This window comes from Zootoca vivipara, chromosome 1 (genome assembly GCF_965207765.1).
Source record: "Zootoca vivipara chromosome 1, rZooViv2.hap1.1, whole genome shotgun sequence".
In the NCBI taxonomy this organism is placed as follows: domain Eukaryota; kingdom Metazoa; phylum Chordata; class Lepidosauria; order Squamata; family Lacertidae; genus Zootoca; species Zootoca vivipara.
The window spans coordinates 30021708-30039612 of NC_142582.1; the positions used below are offsets into that span (position 1 = coordinate 30021708).

Sequence of the window (17905 nt, forward strand, 5' to 3'; positions counted from 1 at the left end):
AGGTTTTGCTGTGCACGCATGCGCAAAAGCTCTCTGTGCGATTTGTGCATGTGCAGAAGCTCTCTATCGTGTCGCGTGTGTGCATGGAAGCGGCGCCTCTAGATGCGGACTTTTTGGGGTACGTACAGACCCCCGGAATGAATTAAGTTCGTATCCAGAGGGTCCACACTATGAATACGTGTGTGTGTGTGTGTGTGTGTGCGCAGTGCTTTTTTCTGGGGGGACGCAGGGGTATGCATACCTCTAAACATTTTGTGAATCTAAATTTGGCCTCATTGAGGAGCAATATTTCAATATGAGTAGTTGCATGTATTTTGGGGGGGAGGGGGGTTTCACAGTTCTCTTCTCTCTATTGATTCTTGGGAGACACTGAGGGGTTGATTTCGAGCAAAAGCATACTTAAATGACACTGGAGACAGCTGTCTGTTACAGTGGGACATGTCTATTGGGCCACTTCGGCGCCAGACTGTTTTGTCATCTGTGCACACATTAATAATAATATTTCAGTGAAGGGCTCTTTAATTTCTTCTTATTGAAGTCCTTGGCATGTTACTCAAGGCTTCAAAGGCCCGCGGCTCCTCCCTCCTGTAAAATTGCTTGTGTGTAAATGTTGCTGCAGAAATAGGAAGCACTGCCCTGTTTCCCCCCCCTTCCTTTTCTAACTTTGCTATTTGTTTGAAGGTGTGGGGAGGGGATCTTAATTGTATAATGTGTAATTTTGAAAATCTTATCAAGGGTTATAAGGCAAAAATAGGAAATGTGTATTATTTTTTTTAATAAAAAACTGTGCATGGCTAGCTGGAGACATTTTATCTAATCACTTGTGCATGTACAAAAGCACAAACGTTTGTTCTCGGGGAGCTAATGCAGTGTGCACTTTCGCCTCTATTTATTGGAGAGCTGCTATGAATCCAGATGTTGTTTGGATTAAAGATAGCGAGGGGTGAGCTTTCCTAATGATAATAACAGAGTCAGACTGGCTGGTTCTGCCCTGTCAGGGAAATGGAGAGATAAAAACTCCATTAATGGTGCATGCACTGCTTAAGTAGCTAATAAAACAATACCGTCTTCACTGGAAATAAGTCCCAGATTGGCAGTGATCGGTGCCAACTGCACAAAGAGGCAGCTGCACAGATTGCTGAAAGTAATGTGTGTTGGTGAAGGGAGGAGGAGAAGAAGGGAGGTGGGCGAGAAAGGAAGGCTGTGGAATGACTTTTAGGAGTTTGGTCTGTGCTTCTGCCTCACAGAAGGGTTTCCCTCCCTACATTTTTTTTGGTGGGGGCATCCCTGCCACAATTTAAAAAAGGGGAGGGGAATCAAAAATCTAAATGGAACATCTTCAGAGTTACTCTTCCCAAATGTCTGCATAACAATAAATACAAACCTGCACCTGCAGTCTCTGGCTTGTTTTCCTTGCATAGTCAGAGCTGTTTCTGGGCACTCATGAGTAGCTGCCTCATGCTGTTGGCTACTTCGGTTCCCACGAGCTGCTGGCTGTGATGCATTCAGATGACAGAAGTGTGCATTCTTGCTCCTACGCCAATGCTGCCCTGGAGCACAAAAATGTGTTTTTTTGCAGCCACGGCTTGTCACATGGTTTGCTACTTGTAGCTGGTCCAGGAGGGCTGAGCCATGAGCCCAGGTTTGGATGACACACTTAGCCAAACTAATATCGGCACGGGGAAGCAGCAAAACAAGAAGAGAGGATCAACATGTCTGCACTCTCCTGGATTGTGCATTCATGCTAAGCAATAGCTTGGCTTAGTGTGATGTGCAAACCAGGCCACTGGGTGAGACCTTTAGTCAATTTAACTCACTACAGTAGTACCTCGGTTTAAGAACAGTCCGGTTTAAGAATGATTTGGTTTACAAACTCCACAAAACCGGAAATAGTGTCTTGGTTTGAGCACTTTACCTTGGTCTAAGAATGGAATCCGAACGGTAGAACGGTGCCCGGTGGTGGGAGGTCTCATTAGGGAAAGCGCGCCTCGGTTTAAGAATGGGTTTGGTTTAAGAACGGACTTCCGGAACGGATTAAGTTCATAAACAGAGGTACCACTGTACAGTGGTACCTCGACTTACGAACGACTCGACAACCAAATTTTTCGACTTACGAATGGGGGTAATGGCCGCATGCTTACGAATGTCTCGACATCTGGGAAAAAAAACCCGCGCAGTTTTAGATAGGGATTTTTCAACTTACGAATTTTTAGATAGGGTTGCTTGGACTTACAAATTTTTCCGTTTTCAATGCATTCCTATGGGAAATCGCGTTTCCAATGGCGTTTTTTGACTTACGAATTTAAGGTGCCTTCGGAATGGATTAAATTCATAAGTCGAGGCACCACTGTACTGTTGATTTCTGACAGGCAGTGATACCGCAGGGTGTCAGACAGGAGTCTTTCTCAGCCCTACTTGGGATTGAGTTTCTGGGCCCTTTTGCATGCAGAGTATGTGCTCAGGCATGTGGAAAACAATAAACAAAGCACCTGGTTTTTAAACATACTGGGTTAAAAAACATGCATTTTTAGACAGAAGTATTCCGCCCAGGCAGATAGCAAGCTTAAAAAATATACGTATCAGTGTTGCACTTTGGTGAGGCATGACTGATGGTGAATTGAATGGTATTGTACTAAGAAGCAGGCAGTTTCCTGAAGTCAAGAGGAAGGGCATATTCTGTTTCCTTTACCCCAGTTTTTGTCAGGGAGATGACAATTCCCAGCTCATTTTCAGGTGCAATGGAAAGCACCTTAGCTGGCCATGGGTCTCTTCTGTTTCGAATGAAGGCCTGATGGCGCTTTCCTTACAAGATGAGGAAAGATCTCTTTTGCAGTGAGAGGACTGACTAAACACGCTGGGATCTTCTTCAGCCCTGGGGATGGAGTAGTGATTTCTGAGTCATCCCATTCAGTGTAATGCATTTTAAACAGGTGGTTGTTTTGATACACCTTTTTAATCAAAGGATTTGCACTGGTGGTAATTTTTATTGGAGTCTCTTTTTATGCAGACCAAAGGAATGCAAAACACTTTGGATATGCAGTTTCCTTAGAACTGGAACTCCCGTTTTCCTTATTTCATCTATTAAATTATATGCCACTCATCTGCCACCAGAGCAGTTCAAAAGCGGTTCAGATAAATCGCTGTAAAAAAGAATCAGTATAATATGAACAGAAGAGCAAATAAAATTGGGAAGCATACCATTTATGCATAAAAAGCAATAAAATCAGCACGCAGGCCACACCAATACAAGAATCTCTCCTTCAGCAATTTCTGCAGTTTACACACCAAAAGCGGTTGGTTCTAAGGGTTACACGTACAGTCGTACCTTGGATCCCGAACGCCTTGGTACTTGGACGTTTTGGCTCCTGAATGCCGCAAACCCAGAAGTGAGTGTTCCGGTGTGCAAATGTTCTTTGGAAGTCTGACGGGGTTTCCGTGGCATACAGTTGGCTGCAGGAGCTTCCTGCAGCCGATCGGAAGCTGCGGTTTGGTTTCTGAACTTTATGGAAGTTGAACGGACTTCCGGAACAGATTCTGGCTGACTTCCAAGGTACAACTGTATGAGCAAAAATTGAGTCAAACCCTTGGAATTGCCCCATGGCTAGTGAGCAAGAGATCATCCTCAACACTCCAGAGCTGGCACACCGAGCGGGCCTTGCTCTGCAAGTTTGGGAAAATTCAGTGTCTTATTTTTGCCCTAGGGTGAATAGGGAGTTTCATTTCATGGTAAACAACAAGAAATGCTCCCCAAACTGGGCATCAGAAATGTTAACAAATTCTGACACACACACACACACACACACACACACACACACACACACACACAGGCTTCAAGCAGAACTCAGGAAATGAACAACATACTACTTTAATTCTTACTGGGGGTGGGGTGGGGGATCTGCTACCAAAGATTAACAATCAAAAACTTCTAGCACATTTGCAAAGCTAAACAGGGTCTGGTATGGTTTCAAATTGAATGGAGGACCATGTGTTGAGATTTCTGCATTGCAAGTCGATGAGCTGGGGGGGGGTCACTTCCGGCTCTACAATTCTGTGATTCTGTGTGGATGTGACTGCGTCAAACACACACCAGCGTGGTGTAGTGGTTAAGAGCGGTGGACTCGTAATCTGGTGAACCGGGTTTGCATCTCTGCTCCTCCACATGCAGCTGCTGGGTGACCTTGGGCTAGTCACACTTCTTTGAAATCTCAGACTCACCTCACAGAGTGTTTGTTGTGGGAGAAGGAAGGGAAAGGAGAATGTTAGCTGCTTTGAGACTCCTTAAGTGGAGTGAAAGGCGGGATATCAAGTCCAAACTTCTCCTCCTCCTCCTCCTCCTCCTCCTCCTCCTCCTCCTTATTCTTATTCTTATTCTTATTCTTATTCTTACCTTTTTAATTGCAACATGATGTTTGATAATTACAAAGGAATTATTTGCTCTGGACTACAGCTCAAACCTCGTATTTTGTCTCTTTATTTCCTGTTCATGTGTATGTTTTGATTTCCAGTTTTAGCCTATTCCTGTTATATTGCTTGATGAGTCGCATATCTTTTTATTTGCATATCATTGTTCTAAATAATAATAGATGAAAGTTGTTTATAACTTGTTTTATAGCAAGTAATTAGCTTTTGAACTTTGTAGTTAGAAAGTGTGTGTGTTCTAATAAATTATTTTTTAAAAATATTCCACCATTTATTTTGAGCAGTCAAATGACCAACTATTTTCATATTTTAATATAACGTTCTGATAAAAAACCTGGGGGGTATTTTCCTTCCTGCCTGACTTTTCACACACCTAGTTTTTTTTATGACTTCTCAATCAAAGGCTAATAGGTTTTGTTGAAAGCAAAGTAGCTGCATGGTTTTAAAAGCTTTTGATGGATTGTGAAAGGATTCCTTACATTACAGTAAAGGTCAATACTTTAAAATACCATTTCGAGCTGACTATAATTTTGCCGTTAAAAAAAAAGGCAATCCTAATAATGACTTTTTTAAAAAAAAAAATGAAGAGGTTATTTTGAAGAGTGTGGGCATTTTACAAGACAAAGAGGGTTACTTTTATACTTGGGTAATCTCGCTACTTAAAAGGGAAAAAAAGACTTCACTATATAACGAAGAGACTTTCATACTCCCCGCCCCCCAAGTTTGTCCCCAGGAAATCACTTTTCTTCTAGCAAGGTAATTTGGCTTCCATTCTTGCAAAAGGTTATTACATTTCATGCAGATCAGGAGAGAAGTTATTTTTATTATTGCAGTTTCATACATGTAAAGATTTTTAAGGAAGTGGTGAATGGTGTATTAACAAAATATACTGTGTCTGATTGACCTATCTCTCTCCCCCCCCCTGCCTGTGTCACACTGGTACCCCCTAGGTAATGTCTGGCCTCTTAGCATCTTATAATCACATCCCCAGCAATGGCTCTCATTTTTATCCCATGTGACTCCTTGCTTGGACAGCTCATGCTGGGCCAACTTGCTTCAGTATGACAACGCTTTGTCCTCTACAGCATGTTGTAGTGGTTAGACTACGTATTGGAGAGACCTAGGTTTAAATTTCCACTCTTACCGCAGACATGATGTATTCTGCTGTGTTCTTTGGAGATACGGTTCAAGCCTTGAAATAAAATTATTTGTCAGCATAACTTTTGTAAAAATTGTTTATATACTTACTTATTTATAAGACTTCAGTGATCCCCAGGGGAAAAAAGGGGGGCCCACATTATCTACCTGGCCCGGGCCTCTGCCTGGCTCTGCAAGGGCCTGGATATGCATAGCATAAAAATGTAATAAATGCTTGAATTTCCATTTTAGATTTTGGGGACCAATGACAGAGGTGTATAATTAAAACATTACAGTATTCTCCGCAGTTAGTTGAAGTTTGCCTGAAGTATGTTAGCATGATTTTGCGTGGTAAGGTACTGAGAGATAAAAATTGCCATCTATATATATCTATTTCAGGTTCTATTCTTGTGAACAGTGTGAAAGTTGCCTAGTCAGAGATATGAGCTGCTTACATTAGTTGTGAAAATATATTTACTTTAAAAAATGCAACTGATTAACAACCTCTCAGTTTTTTAATTAATGCTCACCTGCAGGGAGCATATATAAAATTATTGTTCATATAACACTTTATAACTCATAATTTTAACACAATACATATGAAATGTATTTATTTATTTGTATTTAAAAAACCCACCTTCTGGCCTTGTTTACGTCAAGGTGTATTAATATCGCATTGAAACAAACAAAACCTATTCTGCAGCAGCTGATCCAATAACAATACTGTATAGGGCGGTGTTTGTGGACTAGTTTGTGAGTCTGTGTTAAGTATTACCGTATCCACTCATTTTCCTACCCGGGTATCACTTCTCTGGTATGTGACACAGACAAACACATATATGTACACTGTTTCATCTCATGTTATGAGCATGAAAGTGTCATTTATGTGAACTTGTGATGGGTTATAGAAGAAACATTTTTTAAGGCATTATTCCAAATATGTATAGGACAGGCATGTGGAAATAAGGTTTGGAGAGGTCAATGATGGATGCTATCCCTGACCCAAAATTGGTGTTTGTGTTTATATATCTCCATGTTGAATGGAGTGGATTTATTTAGGATTGTTTACATGTTCAGCTGGACATTGATTAGCATCTTGGCCGTGACCAAGAACTCCGTTTGCACAGGGTTCCCAGTTGAGGGAAGAACTTAAGTGTGTTGAGCTGAACGTGCAAAAACCTAGGGCCATGCCCCTTGAATGCGGAAAGGTTGAGGATGGTGGCAGGGCCAGTGCACATGCCTTTCCACGCGGTTGCTTCTACACAGTTTGGAGGGATGCCTAACTAGACCTAGTGTGTTTTCATTTGCTGTGACTGGATATACACAGAACGCTGCTTTCTCCTGCAGAAGTGAGAGCACATAAGGAATCCACCACATGCAAAGAAGAGTGAGAGGTGCAGCTTGAGAGCAACTGAAGCAGGACTTTAATTGAGACACCAAGACTGTCATCTTGAATACTTACTGGAGAATAAGACCCATTGAATTTTAAGGGGCTTCCTTCCAAGTAAACATGCTTATCCTTACACTGTGTGTTTGAAAAGCTGCCATTTGTGACTTGCAGATGTTTTGAGCCCTTGTCTTCCTCCAGACTGAAACTGCAGTAATGCATTTTGGTGGGATTCGTTTTACAAATTAAAACCAACTGGGGCACTCCTAATACAAAATTAAGTGTCCGTACAAACACTTGGTGTAGAGGTGTGAATGGTAGGAATGGTTACAAAATGGATTCCTCTCGGGAGATGGTATGCAAGAGGAGTGTCAGCAAATCCCTGCTTCATATTCCATCACATACTGGGGGCAATATATAGGGATAATAGGGCTGTTGTCATGATTAGTGAATTGAGGAGATACAAACCAGTAAAGAGCGCTTACATATATATGCTGCCTATTTGTGACAGGGATATTGATTCTTCCTCGTTTATTTAAGCCCTTGCATTTCATCTTTACTGTTTCATATGGCAGGAGTACAAAAAAAAAACTACGAGACTCCTGGAGTTAAAATATGAGACGCCGGTAATTCATGGGTAATTCATTTTGTCAGATTAACTACTTGAGTGGATACTTACAGATTTGCTGGAGTGAATAACCTGTAGCAACAGCCCTACATTTTTAAACACGAGAATTGAACTTTTAGGTGGGGCGCTCTCCCTCAGCTTCTTGCTTTTTCTGGAACAAAAAGAGCAAGCCAGCCTCTGCTTGCAAATACGGAAAAAAAGAGAGCAACCTATTTTCAGGTGCACGGAGAGAGCCTGGGGAACATGCACACATACTGCGCTGCAATGTTTGGCTTAAATTTTCTAAATGTATTCTTGGCGTAGTCTATCATATTTGCAGATGGCCTACTCTCTGGGGACTTGCTGCAACCTTTTTAAACTTGCTCTCCCTCCCCCCTTATTCTTTTACAATTAGCCTGCTATAACTCCCCCCCCCAGCACATTATACTGTCTTTGTCTTTCCCTGCTTATATTTGTATTTTTGGTGTATATTTAATGAACAGCTGTGCATTTGAGTCACATTGCAAATTATCCAATTTCTCTCCCACCATACCAATAAGATAAACATGCCCCTCACCCCCAGCTAACTGAAAGAAAAATACTGTCCAGGATGGGAGGTGGAGGAGAAGGAGGAAGGACTATATGAATTTCAAACATAAGGCAGTTTTGTAGGCCAGTATTTTCTGGCTTCCTCCTGGCTTAGCATTTGTTTAACCCTGTAACTGCTGAGTGAGGAGGAAAGCAGTCAGCCTTACAGGTAGTAAGCTTGCTGAATTTTTGCAGAGATGAACACTGGCAACAAAGTGTTAGGGCAGAGGGCAGATCACCAAGAGAGGGCTACCTCAGGAAAATGGTTCAAGTTTCTCATTACTTTATTTTCTCATTGTTGAAATATTCTGTCTGATATTAAGCTTCTGGAATAATTTCAGGGTGGCAGAAGTGGGGGGAGGGGAGAGAAAACTTAAAACTTATATTTAAAAATTGGACTTGCTGCTCAAGAGATTAGTCATTTGCAGCCTGCCACCCTCCCTATTTCGTTGGGGCTCCCAACTCCCATCTGCCCTTTCCATCATGGGCAGCGGTCAAGGGTGGTGGGTTGTAGTAGTTCAACAGCAACAGATTGAGGGGAGGCTGCAGTTTGCTGTACCCGCCTTCTCTTCAAAAATTGGTGGACGATATGGGATGTGCAGCTGTCCTTGGTCAAGTGGGAAGAGCAGGGACCCTTGGGATTTCCTCTACTGGCCTCTCCAGCCGGCTGCCATGTTTCCTTACAAATTTAAAAACAAAGTGTACCTTGCCTTTACTCATCCCTCTCTTTTGTAAAAAAACCAAAAAAAAACCCACATGCCCCTCTTCTGGTTGATTATCATCCATAAACATGCAAGACACACAGATAGCAACTGGTAACTTCTTGGAAAGAGAGGGGGGGGAATTCCATCAGCTAGAAATATTCCTGCCCTTCTATTTATGGCATCAGTTCCTCTGTAAGTGTGAATGCAACACATTGTTAACACATTTTAAGTATCTTGGTGGTTAGACCAGCATGTCCTTCATCTCCATCACCTTTGAGGATTGCAGGTGAAAGGAGGGCTTTCGGTGGTCCCTGATAAAAATGGACAAAAGTTAAGGAAAGAGCTGATTGAAGACTTACTTACTCATGTTTTGCATGAGTTGGCTCAGCGGCGGCATCATAACTGGCATAAGTGTGCTCTCTCTCTCTCTCTCTCTCTCTGTGTGTGTGTGTGTGTGTGTGTGTGTGTGTGTGTGTGTGTTGAGCTATTGAAATGTGAGGGGGATGCAGCACAAGAGTCTGGCACACATTATTATTATTATTATTATTATTATTATTATTATTTGTATACTTTAGCAGTACATTAGCCAAGATGAGAACATCTATGGGAGAGGTGTGTGTGTTTTCAGTGGAGTGATCCAGGTCTTAATTTTCCTTACCCAGCAACACACAGGCCACATTGCACAGTTATTTCAGCTTTAATAATAATAATAATTTATTATTTATACCTTACCTATCTGGCTGGGTTTTCCCAGCCACTCTGAGCAGCTTCCAACTGAATATTAAAAACACGATAAAACATCCATCAGGAAAAACTTCCTTAAACAGGGTTGCCTTCAGATATCTTCTAAAAGTCAGATAGTTGTTTATTTCCTTGACATCTGATGGAAGGGTGTTCCACAGGGCGGGTGCCACTACCGAGAAGGCCCTCTGCCTTGTCCCCTGTAACCTCTCTTCTCGCAGTGAGAAAACTGCCAAAAGGCCCTCGGAGCTGGATCTCAGTGTCCCGGCTGAACGATGGGGGTGGAGATGCTCCTTCAGGTATACTGGCCCAAGGTAAGGAATGAGTAGGATTATGAACTCTACACAGGAGCAGTGCTCCAAACCCACCATTGTATGGCCATACAAATGTTAGAGAAACAGTTCTTCCCTTCCCAGGGTGCCTATCTCTGCCACTGGGTGTGTGTTTACTTGCACTTTAGGAAGTGAAGCCAGCCAAAATTCTGGGGTATGCCCACATAGTAAGCTGTTTTCTTCTCCTCCTCCTCCTCCTCCTCCTCCTCCTCCTCCTCCTCCTCCTCCTCCTCCTCTTTTATTCAAGCCCTAGCTTCCCCCCCCCCCCCGCACAGGGAATCAAGGCAGTTTACAGATAAAAATAAGAACAGTTTTGGGTACCACCCACACAACCTACTCTATCAGCTGTAAGATATATATATATTTAACGATATGATAGAAATATCCCAATCTTTCATACTTTAAATAATCATTGATGATAATAAATCAAGCACAGGCTTTTTGTCTGGACCTTTCTTCCTTGTTTTAAAAAAGGGCAGCTTGGAAAATATTGATACACACTTTGATGCTACAATAGAACACAGTTTGTGCCGAATTTGCCACTCCAGGGGTAGCGTTTGGGTTTAGAAAACAGAGTTTAGAGGGTCTCCCCCAACTCCTCTCAAAGCTGCAATTTTATCCAGAGGGATAGGTTTTTTTAGTCCGTAACTGGGGGGAAAAACACAAAGTAGCACTTTAAAGGCTAAGCAAATTTATTACTGCCTACGGTTTTGTGGACCAGAGTCCACCTCATCATATGTCCGCAGATGGAAACATTGCTGGCAATGCAAACAAGATATACAGTACAGCTTTACACAAAGCTTAGAGAGTTGACGAAACAAGTTACTCAAAACCTTTGTGTAGTACAGGTGTACAAGCCAACCCAGTGAGGCAATACTAGAGGTTTAGCTTTGGTAATCTTGCACAATTGTAGCTACTGAAGATTACTTGCTAATCTTTTAAAACAAAATCATTCATAGATTTGTGTGTGGAGAGATATCTGAAACGTGATGGGGGACCAAATGATAGCAACAGTGCTGTTTTTCTTGTGAGGAATGCCACTATCTATAATATTTGTGTCTTGAGTGAAGTATGCAGCTTGGATTCTGACGTCACTTCATGAATGGAAAGCGAGTGGCCATCACGGAAGGGTTTATTCTGTCAGCACAACGATTTTTTTATTAACAGAGGCCGCTTTTGTCAGAATCAAAGCCAGTATTTCAGAGACTTGAAAAGTGGTCTGTAAGGGTGTGTGTTTTTTGCAATTTGTGTAAAAAATTAGTTTTGATTAAGAGGCCATAGCAAGGTAGAGGGGAAAAACTGAATGTGTGCATTCAAGATAGTGGGTTTTATTGGACTGCTTGTAAGTCTCTCCTGGGAGGGGGTGGGAGGGAATTGTACACACACATAACAGCCATGGCTACATTAAGATGGAAGTATTCATATTTAAATTCAAAAGTGACAAGCAAGATAGAAAATCAAAGCTGGGGAAGTAAGTCTGTTGGTTAGAGTTGGGCCGCCTCTACTGAGATACTACAACTAGAGGTTGTGTCTATTATGAATAGAAAGCAGGACTGAAGGACTCTCTCGAGCTTCAAGTCTTGGTTCATTGCCACCTCTTTTATCTCTTTGACCGCCTTCCTCTTCCCTCCTCCCCCAGCCTGCTGCAGAAGAAGGCTGCTCAATTAACAGATGTCCAGAGGGTTGTGTTTCTTCTCCAAACATCCATAATTCTAATCTCCCATTCCTTAACAATAATCCTTTCCGAGGGCTTCCTTTTTATCTAAGGGAAAGGTAGCAGCGGAACCTCACTTTTTTTTGTCTGGAATTCTTGGCATCTCCTTGCGTGGAATTGGGGTGTGTGTGTGTTTAAAATCAATAGGCTTTCTTTCAAGGTTTATTTTTAACCAGCTTGAATTAACAGTCATAGCCGCAGATCTGAGCAAAATGGCAGCCAGGAAGAGATCTCGACATCCCTTCCAAAAGTTTCTTGGTGGGCTGTCAACTGCCTAGGCAGAATGTTGGCTTGTTTTAGAGAACTTCATACAGTAGAAAGGAGCGGGACTCTCTTTTTTAAAAATAAGTGTTTTAGTTTACCTTTGTTTTCTTTGGAACCAAGACAAGAAATGTTGTCAACCTTCTTTTTTCAATTCTTGCTTAAACCATTTGTTCTGATTAAAAGGAAGTTTATTAATAAGACAAACAGTATTTAATTCCATATCCCTGGGACAGAGAATCTGAATTTCAGGCAAGTTGATATTGCAAATTCCTTCTTATTCTTTTTGTTGCTGTTCTTATGAAATCTGTGCAGCAACTCAACACAATGAAAGCTGTGTTGATAATTTCTCCAAGTGCATAAAAACCACCATTAGTTTGTGTTTACTAGCCTGGTTCACACAGCACAGTAAGCTAAATTATGGTTTACCAGGACCATGTAGTCTTGGTGACTTGCGGATATGAGTTTCCACTCCTTTTGTTCCTCCCTTTACCTTTTAGCTTGGTGTGTAGAGTGTCAACTAGCCATGGCTTGGTTCAGTGTGTTCTCCAAATCTGGGGTTGTGGTTAGGCTCTTCAATGTTAGAAATTTAGATATATAAGCTAGGTGCCAAATGGCACCCTAAACCTAGGTTACCACACCAGAATGGCTATTGCCAGGGGGTTGGACTAGATGACTCAGAATAGCACCACTGATAATCAGTGGACTTAAGTCTGTTCATTTCAACGGGCTTACTCTGAGTATGATTGACACTGGATATAATAATAATAATAATAATAATAATAATAATAATAATAATAATAATAATATTTATTATTTATACCCCGCCCATCTGGCCGGGTTCCCCCAGCCACTATGGGTGGCTTCCAACAAAATATTAAAATACAGAATTCCATCAAACATTAAAAGCTTTCCTAAACAGGGCTGCCTTAAGATGCCTTCTAAAGGTCTGGTAATTGTTGTTCTCTTTGACCTCTGGTGGGAGGGCATTCCACAGGGTGGGTGCCACTACAGAGAAGGCCCTCTGCCTGGTTCCCTGTATTACTCATTGTATCTTAGTTGGTAATTATTTGTGCAGCATTTCAAGGAACAGTATCTAGACAGCATATAGACCAAATCCTGATTGTTTTTGTTTTTTAAAAAGTAAACTATGTTTGAATTGTGTGGGGAGTATGGATTTGGGATGGGAGCTAATTTAAGGCCTATCTGCCCTTGTGCTATAAAAACACTTAAACCACTGCTGCTTGGGTATTTTTATAGTTGGGACATCTGTGGCTTTGTGAAGTAATTACACAGTGACTTGTGGGTGGGTTGTGAAGGTGAGTGGGACTTGTTCACGATGGATGAAGTTTTGCCATCTTCCTTGCCTTCTCCTCCCCTTGAGGTTCTATGCAGTGCTGTTATGCAAACAATTTGGGAAGCGTAGCAGCTAATTCAAACAGCATCAATTTGCTCTTATCCCGCCAGTGGTTTTCCAGTGCTGACAGAGATGTGTGCGCATTTGTCGAACTTCTCAGGTAGAGAGGCTATGCTAGATCACTGGTGCAGCATCTCACGAAAGTCACACTTGTTTGGAACTGCTTTTGTGGAATGACATCTCTGACATATACGGATCCCTCTGTTCTCCCACTTTTTAACTTTCCAGAACAAACCAATAGCTGTCCAGATGTTGTTGGGCTACAAGTCCTATTACTCTCAGACAGTATTGACTGATGGTTAGGGATGATGGGAATTGTAGTCTAACGACTGGAGGGCACTGTTTTGCCTACCCTTGTTCTGGAACGTTAATGCCATATATAATTCATCATGGTTTCCTTATGGCAGAGACGCTGGGTGGTGTGCCGCGACGTGCGGCGACGAGAAGGGCGATTTGCATTGTCACGTGCCTGGCGGCCGCCAATAAACAGCACTCACCCACCGGAAAGCAATATTTCTCCTCCTCTTTCCCAAAGCTCAGTGCAAACGAGCCTGGCGGCCGCCAATACACACCACTGACCCGCCGGAAAGCAATATTTGGCAAGTGTTTCTTACAGTCATAATTATAATATAGGGCGGCACAGAGTTAAATTTTTTAACTTTTTTAATGGTAGTGTGCCTCGTGATTTTTTTCACGGAACAAGTGTGCCGTGGCCCAAAAAAGGTTGAGAAACACTGCCTTATGGAGTCTTTTTATTGATATTCTGGGTCGGCAAGCTGATCACCTCAAGCAATACCAGACATTTCGTTTGGAGCCCTAATAATACATGCTTGTGTTATTGAAAACCCTTTTCTTGAACTTAAATTAGCACTCTGAAAAGTTAGGCTCAAACATATCTCAAACATTTGGCTAAATACAGTATTGCCAATATTTGAAGGCATTTATAGACTGCATAGTTTATACAGGAATAGTGCGCCCCTCATGTAGAAGCAGATAATGGGCAAGCTGCAACCTTCCTGCTTTTTTTTTTTCAAATTAGAGACTTCACCAGTTGAGATAGCAGACCAAGTTGGCTGGATTGTCTATAAAAGGCTGGCTGACCAAAATATGGGACACGTTGTCAGAAAGATTAGCTTAACAGAATCAGGCAGTTAGTGAAAAATGTAAAGAAGACAAATCTGTTGCAATATGGTGGCCTTTTACTTATTATGTAAACAAGGATGGACGTTTACTGCAACCTACAATGAGTCAGGTTACATTGCGTAGGGCATATCTAAATGGCTTGCATTCTGTTTACGAACATTTGCTTTTATTGGGACATACTCTCTGAATTCTTTTCTGAATCACTGAGCACTTGCTCATATATTCTGTGATATGAACTTTTGTAATGCCACTCCAAAGGAGTTCTTTGTTTACATTGTTCTAGGTTCATTGTACATTTTTAACAACTCAATACAAACAATTTTCCAATAAAATGAAATAAAATATTGCATTCTTGTGAAAGCCCCTGCTCATATTAACTTCTGTAGGATTGGCTGGTAGGGCTGGGTGATAATCTGGTTTTCATCATCGTGATATATCACCAGCTAAACATTGTGACAAAGCAATATATCACAATATCTGAAATAAGGATGGAACTACATAGAGGTGAATGGGGTAACGTCCTTGCAACTGCTACCTAGACAGAGGGGGGGGGAGGAAGCAGCAGCCGAAGAAGAGTGAGATGCTGGAGTGGGAACCCCCACACCCAGAGACTCATAAGGAGAAGCCTTCCCCTCCCTATACACTGAGTGTATCCCAAACCCCATTTTGAGGGGACCCCTCACCCTGTGGGGAAAGGGCCGAAGGAGAGGAGGGCTGGAGGACCAATGAGCTCTCCTTGTCCTCCTTCCATCTATTGGGGGAAGGAGGAAAGATGAGGGAGCAGCCAAGGGTAGAAACGAAACGGGAGCTTCAGGCCACTTCGGTTATGGGGGAAATGCCAAGGCTGGGGCTGTTCATCCACTGGAGGGAAGGGGAGGGGAAAAGGAGCTGAAAGGGAAGGCAAGCAGGCCACTCTGAGCAGAGGGGAGGGGAAAGGGGAGCTGAAAGGGAAGGCAGGTCAGGCAGCCGCCAGTCTCACTCTTGAGTCTGGAACTGTTCCTCCACCAGAGAGAAGGAGAGTCGGAAGGGAAGGCAGCAGACATTGATCTCATCACCCCCTGGAGTTTTGAACACTGTTTGCAATATAGTCCCAGGTCAAATATTCTGACACCCATCGTTGTGATGTGAACTTCAAACCGGTTTTGGACTATGTATTTGACTGGAAAAGACCAGGGATATGTGGACATATATATTCTCTTCTTGACTTGTGAACAGTTTGATACACACTTAGCTTTTCGGTTGAGGAAGAAGCGTTTCTTTTTTGCCCTTGCAGATTCCACCCGCTTCCAAAGGCTCTTGAAGTCTGTCTTAAGAGATCGTTGTTGAAAAGAGTTTGGGTCTTGGTAAACCCAACAAGTGGCAATTGACGCTCAGGCAGTTGGCAGTGTTAATCTTAGCTATGCAGTTGGGTCAAGTAGTTCTCTCTTTATCTTTAAAGCAATAATCTTTTTTCTTTTTCTTTCCCCTAGGTCTACAATGATAAATGGACTTCTGATTATTCCTGTTCTAGTGATGGTGTCTTTTCCTTCACCCAGCATGGAAGGTAAGATATGAGGCGGGTAGGAAACCTGGGTTGGTTATTTTAGTGCCTGACGAGTCACATAAGGACTGTGGATGCTCATCAGTCACAGGGAGCAGATGCCAAGTTTTTGCATACGTTCTTGTATGGGGCAATCAAGAAGCCAAGCTGTTGGGAGGAAAAGTGCAAATATGTAGCAAGGAAGCCAGAAACTACAGGATTTTTGTGTGTGTTGTAAATTTTGGAGTCCAGTAGTGGATGCCGTAAATTTGGAGAGGGAATAGAGGACAAAGAGTGTTTTCCTCCCTCTGACTTAATTCACTCTACCACCCAAGTACTTATTCTTCTTCTGTGGCACACTTGCTCTCTCCTGAGTGTGAATATATGTGACGGAAGGCACAAGGTTAGGGCTGCACCCTTTCTTGCTTTGCTTACCCCCCCCCAAAAAAAATCCCTTTAGACCATGGGTGGGGAACCTTTCTGGCTTCATGGGCCAGATTTGACACCTGTCAATCACATGTAATGATAATAATTATTATCTACCTTTCACCAGGCTCTCCTATTCCACCACGCTCACATTAAAAGTAGCAAGGTATCAGCATTGAATAAATAAGAGAACACCTGTTGGTTGCCTTTATATATTTATGTAATGAGGTCTCATTAGATGGCAGAACGTCTTGTGAAAAATACTTGGTTGACATAATCTGCACTAGCAAAAAATATTAATCCCTCAAAGCCCCTCTAGAGTATCTCTGTCTATGCACTATAAATCTTGGGCAAATGCTTACTCTTCCACCCTATCCGGGCCCATGCTCCAGTTTGATACTTCCTTATAGATTTCTCCCTTGTTCATATTTTGTTTCTCTTTCCATTGTTCGGTTCATTGTTTGCTTCATATAGAAGTGTGGGTGAATAAGTAGGTGGGTTAATGTCAGATCCAAAGGGAAGAAAATGAAAATGAGAACAGATTTATTTCCATAGTGGTGGTAAACCTGTGACAAGCCCACTTAGGTAAGCTGACAATGTGTTCCTCATTTATACGGCACCAGAGTAAGATTATTCATTATGAACCTGTTGGTGAATCTCTTGCTGAGATGTACTAAGATTTCTGAATGAAATATATGTCTGCTTTTGCAGTACTGCATACTGTAGGCTATGGTTTCATTGTCAATAGTCTTTCCTCTGTCTTCCATACATGCACAATGAAATTCTGCTTTATAATGTGACACCACTGTCTGATAAAGTCTCATCGGCTTTTAATCCTTTTAGTTCCCTGTTGCTTCTCAATCTGCAAATTGTCTGACAGGTTCTATTGTGTTTGTACTTCTTCATTTAATTCTTATGTTTACTGTATGCCACCCTGGAAGGGCTCTCTCAAAATATTTTAAATACATACCGGTAAATGGCACTAACTTGAGTTAGTAGAGAGATGCGTGGGTTTGGTTGTGTTCTGTTTTGTTTTTGCACATGGACTTCTGCTAGTCTTTCCTAACTTTTTCTGCTTCTGTCAGATAGGGAGGCTGCAAAAAATGATTGCTGCTTTCTGAAATTACCCCCCTCCCCAATCTTTGATTTAGAATGTTATATTATAACATGATATTCTTTACAGGAACTCCCTTCTACCACCAACTATTTGTTTGACCCTATATTTGGAATTGGTCTGATAGGAAGGCTCTAAAGCTGCAGAGAGAAGTAGATAGATTTGCTTCTTACTGTGTGAAAGGAAAGCACATCTCTGCTGCAAAACTTATGGTTATGACTATACACACAACAGGACCTATTATTCTGATGGTATTCCATGGCTTCCCCCAAATAATTTTGGGAGTTGTAGTTAAGGGTGCTGAGAGTTGTTAGAAGACTAGTATCCCCTTTCCAGAGCTACAATTTCCAGAGTTACCTTCTGAAGAGGGATTGCCTGTTAAACTGCTCTGGGAAT

General features: G+C 42.0%; 1 protein-coding gene across 1 annotated transcript in view; it reads left to right on the plus strand.

The window, feature by feature from the left end:
* The window catches only part of ACVR1 (activin A receptor type 1), a 74977-nt gene that overhangs the window by 25249 nt on the left and 31823 nt on the right, over positions 1 to 17905 (plus strand). Inside the window, exon 2 of the mRNA XM_035131858.3 lies at positions 15920 to 15993. Coding sequence (XP_034987749.1) covers positions 15920 to 15993 — 74 coding nt within the window. The remainder of the gene's footprint in view (positions 1 to 15919; positions 15994 to 17905) is intronic.